At 40.4% G+C, this 7,575-nt stretch overlaps 1 protein-coding gene across 6 annotated transcripts in view; it reads right to left on the bottom strand.

Annotated features, from left to right (window-relative positions):
• Sin3a (SIN3 transcription regulator family member A) overlaps positions 1–7,575 on the bottom strand; it is a 57,682-nt gene that overhangs the window by 6,695 nt on the left and 43,412 nt on the right. For 3 of the 6 annotated variants that reach the window (XM_029543786.1, XM_021208145.2, XM_029543785.1), the window contains 3 exons: positions 5,011–5,184; positions 4,425–4,526; positions 3,155–3,249 (listed from right to left, as the gene is read on the bottom strand). In XM_029543786.1, coding sequence (XP_029399646.1) covers positions 3,155–3,249; positions 4,425–4,526; positions 5,011–5,184 — 371 coding nt within the window. The remainder of the gene's footprint in view (positions 1–3,154; positions 3,250–4,424; positions 4,527–5,010; positions 5,185–7,575) is intronic. The other 3 variants (XM_021208148.2, XM_021208146.2, XM_029543787.1) reach the window with 1 other exon arrangement.

The raw sequence follows: 7,575 nt of genomic DNA, 5'->3' as shown, positions 1-7,575 counted from the left end.
GACCCAAAGTCATGCTTACTCTGCTTTTCTTTGTAAAAGTGGATTATTAAACTCATCAATATTTGCTTTGTATTTTAAATTAGAAAAAAGTTTTTTGTTTTTTTTTTTTTTTTTTTTTTTTTTGGCCTCTACTATATACTTAGAAAAGTTACCAAGTCCTTTCTGGAAGTTCATAATGAATAGGACATTGTTCTCTAATATGATTGCCTAAATCTGATAATTGTTTGGTGAGCTCTATACCTCATGAGAAAAATGAACTACCAGGTTCAATTCAAATGTTAATTTCAGATTGAAATATAAACCAGTAGATACAGCTAAATGAAAAATAAGCTTGAATTGTTGTGCGCATTTGGGATAAAAAGTTACATGAAAGACAAAGTGTTAACTGGTTATATTTGCCATTTTAATACTAATAAGTTTTTTAAAGATTTTATTTATTTATTTATTTATTTATTTATTTATTTATTTATTTAATATATCTAAGTACACTGTAGCTGTCTTAAGATACACCAGATGGTTGTGAGCCACCATGTGGTTGCTGGGAATTGAACTCAGGACCTTGGGAAGAGTAGTCAGTGCTCTTGACCACCAAGCCATCTCTCCAGCCCAAGGTTTTTGTTTTTTGTTTTTTTAATGTTTTAATTAAGTAAATTTTTTTTCTTAAAAAAAAAAATAAAAATAAAAAAAATCCTGAGATAGGGAGGGTCTCAAGAATGAAACTCAGGATCTTTTTGCCTCTGTAATGTGGCGCACGCCTTTAATCCCAGCACTTGGGAGGCAGAGGCAGGCGGATTTGGCCAGCTTGGTCTACAGAGAGAGTTCCAGGACAGCCAGGACTACACAGAGAAACCCTGTCTGGGGGGTGGGGGGGTGGGACGGGAAGAGAGTTAACAACAACAAAAATAAAATCCTGTTATAGGGCTGGAGCACTTACTGCTGTTCTAAAGGAGCCCAGTTCAGTTCCTAGCATTGATGGCAGGTGGCTCACAGCCTCCTGTAACTCCAGCTCCAGGGGATCCCACAGAGCTGTCCTCTGTGAGCACTTGCATTCATTCATGTGCCAATACCCCTATACACATAAATATAATGAGAAGTAAAAATCTGTGAAATTACTGTCATATGTGCCTATTTTCACTTTTCAGTTAGTATGGCTTCAAGTTTGTTGAGTTATTCTTATACAGTTCTTATACTTGCAAATGAAAAATTGTTTCTGCCCTAAACTGTTAAGAATGTCAATTAAGTAAAAATTAATTTCTACTGTTGCCATTTACTAACCATAATAAAGGAAAATGGGCTTTACAAAAGATTTACTTTCTATGTTTGAGCATTTTGATCCCATGTATGTATGTCTGTATGCATGCATACATGCATGCACAATGTAAATACTTGGTGCCTGTGGTCAGAAGGGGCCATCACATTCCCTGGAACTAGATGGTTGTGAACTATGCTGTGGGAACTGGTAATTGAACCCAGATAGTCTGCAAGAAGTGCCTTTTGGAAAAAATTATTTACCTTTACTTTTATTTTATGTGCATTGGTGTTTTGCATTCTTGTATATCTGTGTGAGGGAGTCAAATATCCTAGAACTGAAGTTAAGGACAGTTGTGACCTGTCATGTGGGTGCTGGAAATTGAGCCCAGGTCCTCTGGAAGAGCAACCAGTGCTCTTTAACCACTGAGCTATCTCTCCAGCCTTCAAAAGAATTGCTTTTACCCACTGAGCCATCTTTCTAGCTCTAGAAAATAATTTCTATTATAAAGTGTTTGAAAACTGTGGTGCAAAGCTTTAATCCAAATTCTCGAAGGCAAAGGCTCTCTGAGTTTGAAACCTGACAGGATCATATGAGACCCTGTGTGAAACATCAAAAACCACCCAACCAAACAAATCTCTAAATGTGGCATGGTAAGATAGAGAGTCTATGTCCATCTTGCTTCAAGGAGCGTGGCAACTGCTGCAGGTCTGTTAAGTGGATCACTGAGTATGTAACCTGGAAAGACCTTTTCTTCAGGTGCTTGCTCTCTTTCCATGCTCTCCTTGGGACTAAACCCAGTAACACTTGAATATAGGTTTTAGGAATTTATGATAGATTTTAATCTCAAAGTTTAAAGGAAAAATTCATACCCAATCCTTTTATTAGCAGGTGTGATGTGGTTGTCAACTTGACTACATCTGGAATTAACTAAACTCCCCCAAAATGGATGGTACACCTCTGAGGGATTTTTGCTTAATTTAAAAGTGGGAGGAAGTCAGGCGGTGGTGGAGCATGCCTTTAATCCCAGCACTCGGGAGGCAGAGACTGGTGGATTTCTGAGTTCAAGGCCAGCCTGGTCTACAGAGTGAATTCCAGGACAGCCAGGAGTATACAGAGAAACCCTGTCTCGAAAAAAACCAAAAGTGGGAATATCTACTTCTAATCCTTATCTTTCAGGCAGGGAGACACATGTTTAATCCAGATCCACCAAAGATCTGGGCCACACCTTCTGCTAGACGCTTAAAAAAGATTTTGCCATTTGCCTACTTGCTCTGCCCTTGCTAGAAAATCCACTCCTTCACTGGCATTAGAGGCTACTTGTTTGGAATTCTGACATATACTGAAGACAAGTTGAGACGTACTTGTGGACCAAACAAATACTGGATTCTTGGACCTCCCTATTCATTGGCAGCCATTGTTATATTAGCAGGACCAGAGCCTGTATGACATTATAATAATTACCTTTTCTATATACATAGAGAGCATTTTCTAAGTTCTGTTCCTTTAGAGAACCCTGACTAATACAGACGAGTTGTATAGTGTAGCCTAGGCTAGTGTTGAACTCCTAGCAGTTCTTGTGCCACAATCTCTCCAATACCAGGATCACGGGTATAAACATATACATGGCTCATCTATCCAGTTTCTACTTCAAAAATCAGAATGTCAACATTATATTTGTCTGGATACTGGGAAATTTAAAAAAATTCTATACGGAAAAGAACTACAAAGCTGCTAGAAGAGATGTGGGGGTCCTTTCCCTAACAACAAAAGCGGTTCACCAAACCTAGAATATTTATTCTTCTGTCTGGAATACAAGCAAAGGAGGGTCTCTCTGTCTGTGAGTTCTCCCTCCCTGGTTGTGTGCAGCATATATTGCCAATAGAGCTGACTTTGCAGACTCACCTTGGGAGAAATACTGGTTTCTGTGCCAGATGTTCTCGAAGTTCAGGAGAAGTAGTATCAGAACTCATATATCGCTCCACGTAGTCTGACCAACGCTAGGAATAGAAATACACGATCATGAAAACAGCTATCTATACCTATATCACGAGTCTAATCTGTCCCCAAAATGTCCAAAGAAAACAGACTTCAAGAACAAATAGCCACTGTGGCAGCATACAAAAACAATTCTATCACCTGTGAGACCTAGCCTATCCAAAAAAGAAAAAAATAAAGAGAGGGGAGCTCCTTGGGTTATAGCTCAGTGGTAAAGTGCTTGTCTATTTTAACACCAACAGTGTAAAACTAAGAAGTAATGCCCCTTACCTGAAAGATATGTTTGTTGTTATTGAAATACATATTTTAAAATGTGTTAGCCAGCAAGATAGAACATTTAAGATGGCTATCAAAAATAAATCTTAAGAAATGGTGAACTAGTGTCACGGAAAATCTCCCACATTAATATGTAGAATTCTGACAACTTTTGAAGCAAAGGTTTTAGAAACGTAAGCCAAACTGTCTCTTCTTCTTTCTTTCTTTCTTTTTTTTTTTTTTAAGATTTATTTATTTTATTTATGTGAGTACAATGTAGCTTTCTTCAGAGACACCAGAAGAGGGCATCAGATCTTATTACAGATGGTTATGAGCCACCATGTGGTTGCTGGGAATTGAATTCAGGACCTCTGGAAGAGCAGTCAGTTCTCTTAACCGCGGAGCCATCTCTCCAGTCCCAAACTGTCTCTTCTTATTCTATCATCTATGTAGCCTGGCTATTATTTATACTACCTTTATAGATATACTATATTCCCTGAGTTCAAAATTCCTGGATTTATTTAGGTCAATTAAAAAGTAAACATGAGGCTGTATCAAATGATACCACAAAACAAACAAAAGAACCATGTTTACTGTTATTTAGGAAGAAAAACAAAAAGGCCAGTGAAGCTGCTACCCACATTATTAAGGATGAAAAGAGGGGGTATTGACTCTAAATGGCTACTACCACTGGAACCTCCAAAGGGAGTGGTATAGCCTGCGCTCTAAACATCCTGACACTTAAAACAGCCTATGGAGGGGCTGGAGAAATGGCTCAGTAGTTAAAAGCACTGGCTGCTCTTTAGAGGACTTCAGTCCTCTGAACACACAGATAAATAAATCCTAAAAACAAAATCACAAACATCCTAAGAAGCTACAGCCCATCAGAACTCAGGGTGAGCAGGCAAGCTCTGAAACATACTGTCCACACCTCTGCTTCCACGGGGTCATCTGAGTTCTCCTCTTCTGTGTCCAGGAGCTCAACGGTCAGCTGAACTTGACCTTGACTTTGAATGAACATTAGCTGCAAAAAAGAGGCAAAGTGTAAACAAAAACAAAAATTTCAAGGCTATAAACCTAGATTGTCACAGTGTAAGTAGAAAGGTAAATTATACAATTTGTTCCAAAGGAAGAGATATGGAAGGTACTGAAAAGCTGGTGAGTATAAAGGTAGAAATGGGACTGCAGAGATGGCTCTGAGTGCTGGGTGTTCTTCTTGAGGACCTGGGTTTGACTCCCAGAACCACATGGTCTAACTCAATTCCAGGACAGGACAGAGGCTTCTGGCCTCTGGGGACATTCCATTCAGGTGATGAACAAACACATAGGAAGACAAAGCATTCCTACACATAAAAAAATCAATCCTAACAAAAATCAAGTTAGTAAATGTTTGCTAGTACTAGTTTGCTAGTAAATGGTTGCTCAGGTTCCATGGCTCACACCCCAGTCCAGCCTGTATCAGTCCAGGTAGCAGCACTGAGGCCTATGGTTCCATGAGTGGCTCTTACCTTAAAGCAGTTCTCGTCTGACATAAGCTGCTCTGCCTTCCGCTGATACGCTGACTCCAGAAGACTCCTTGATGTCTGACTGTTCAGCTGGCCTCCCGTGGCTCCGTTATTGTTTTCTGCCAAGTAAAGGTCAGTAACCTGCACACAGACCTCATCGGTGACAATGTGCTGTAGCTGGAACAAAGCACAACCGGCCAGTGAGCCAGGGAAGCAATTCTCCTGTCCTGAGTCAATCAGCTTAAAAACTTTTTTTTTTTTAATTTAAAAAGGTAAGCACGATCACCTCACAAATACTGGACTACAGGTATGCACCACCATACTGGGCTCCATGGTATGCACCACCATACTGGGCTCCATGGTATGTGTCCCCTCATCATTTTTTTTTTTTTTTTTTTTTTTTTTTGGTTTTTCAAGACAGGGTTTCTCTGTGTAGCCCTGGCTGTCCTGGAACTCACTTTGTAGACCAGGCTGGCCTCAAACTCAGAAATCCGCCTGCCTTTGCCTCCCCAAGTGCTGGGATTAAAGGCGTACGCCACCACGCCCCCCCCCCTTTTTTTGTGTGTGTTCATGTATTTTTAAACTATTTACAATCTTGTTTTCACACTTATTTCTTATCCAATCTACAATTACCCTGGGAACCATGTTGGAATGGAGGGATGTCCCATTGTGAGAAAATTTTTTGTGTTAAGACATCAAAACTTTTGAGACTCAGAGTTAAGACAGGTATCTCAAAGAACTCTGAAAACAAGATTCATCTCATTTTATTTTTAAATAAATGTTATTTTTCTTTATGTACTTTGTGTGTAAGCCTGTGGTGTGGCACCTATATTATGCCTGGTGCCCACAGACAGAGGTTGGATGAGAACACTGGTTTCCCTGGAACTGGAGTTACAGGACATGGACCTCCATATGGGTGCAGACAAGAACTGCAAGTGCTCTTAGCTGCTGAGCTACTTGCTAGGCCCACATCTAGGATTCCTAAACTTAGAGGTTGCAGCAGGAACCAGGTATGATGGCCCACAATTTAATCCCAGCAGAGGCAGGCAATCACTGAGCTCAATACTAGTCTGGTCTACATAGTGAGTTCCAGGACACCCGGGGCTAGGTATAGACTCTGTCTCAAAAAAAGCAACCGGTGCAGCTTCACCTGCCCCATGAGTTCAACTGAAGAGCAGAACAAGCCTCAAGGTCAAGCTCCTGAACCAGGGTAGCATTCTCACCAGCAGGCTACTAATTAGTCCATTTGCACAAAATAATCCTCAAATTGTACATGTTAATTCTTTTATTTTTTTTGCAAGACTGAGTTATATGAAACCCAGTACTATGCAAAGTTATATTCTTGGCCTCAACTGTTCATTTTCAATAGAAGGTAAATGTGTTTGAAACTGTTAACCTTTTTTTGTTGTTGAGGGGAGGAGACAAGGCTTACCAGAGACTTAGTGCCTTATGTTAACTCTACAAAGTCGAACCTTTTCTGCACAGGCTACTGAGACAAACTCAGGCCACAACAAATGCCACAGTGGGTAACCTCCATTCCCACTCCACTATTTGCTTTTTCTTCAATGTTCTTCAATATTCTTATTGGGAAATGACAAGTCTCCTAAGAAATGACGCAGAGGGTAAAACTGATTGACCTCAAGCCTGACAACTTCAGTTTAATCCCTGAAATTCACACAATGAAAGAACCCACTATCGTACGTTATTCTCCGATTTCCCCATACACATACAGCAAAAAAAGAAAAAACTTAGAAGTCAGGTAATGAGGCTTGCCTAGCAAGCATAAAGTCTTAAATTCAGTGCCTAACACCAAAAATTTAAATTTCAGTATTGACTCATCAATTTTATTTAGTCAATCTCATGATCTCATAGTCACTAAGCCATTCTATTTTTTAGGAAGATACAGTCCTTGTGAAGTATAAAAGACGTGGACAACACCATTAAAGTAAGGCATGTTATGACTTGATAAAGACAGTGAAAGTGTCACAAAGTAGAAAGTGGGGGAGAAGAGTGAGCAAGGTCAAGCAGTCTAGCCAAGACATGAGCTCTCTTTGTGTAGACTATGCACCACTGACCCTCTACTCACACCCCCTCTTAGGTATCTGCCTCTCTCAGAATCTTTGGAAATGGAAGCATTACAAATCCAGAGACAACAATGGGGTATGTAAAGCCACACATTAAGTATTTCATCAGGTAACCAGAAATGATGTAGGGATGATTTTTCCAAGATTTTTGTTGTTGCTGTTAAAGAGAAGCACCCTGTGGGAAAGCTAGGTAATACCAAGCCCAGAGGTGCTCAAGTCTTGAGGGATGGAGAAGCCAGAAATGCATGCTGGGTGTCCACGTGCAGAGAAGCACTAAAGTGGAGAAGCCTGGGATGAAGGGAAGCATCCCTGGTCAAGGCCTCACAGGATGACATCGTATCATGGCTCTGTAACTTAAGATGTCCGAGCCTGCCTACTTAGAATTATTCCCCACTTGGGAGGCAGAGGCAGGCGGATTTCTGAGTTTGAGGCCAGCCTGGTCTACAGAGTGAGTTCCAGGACAGCCAGGACTACACAGAGAAAC

This window comes from Mus pahari, chromosome 10 (genome assembly GCF_900095145.1).
Source record: "Mus pahari chromosome 10, PAHARI_EIJ_v1.1, whole genome shotgun sequence".
Lineage (NCBI taxonomy): Eukaryota > Metazoa > Chordata > Mammalia > Rodentia > Muridae > Mus > Mus pahari.
The sequence above is the reverse complement of the archived record's forward strand: the minus strand, read 5'-3'. Positions and strand labels throughout refer to the sequence as shown.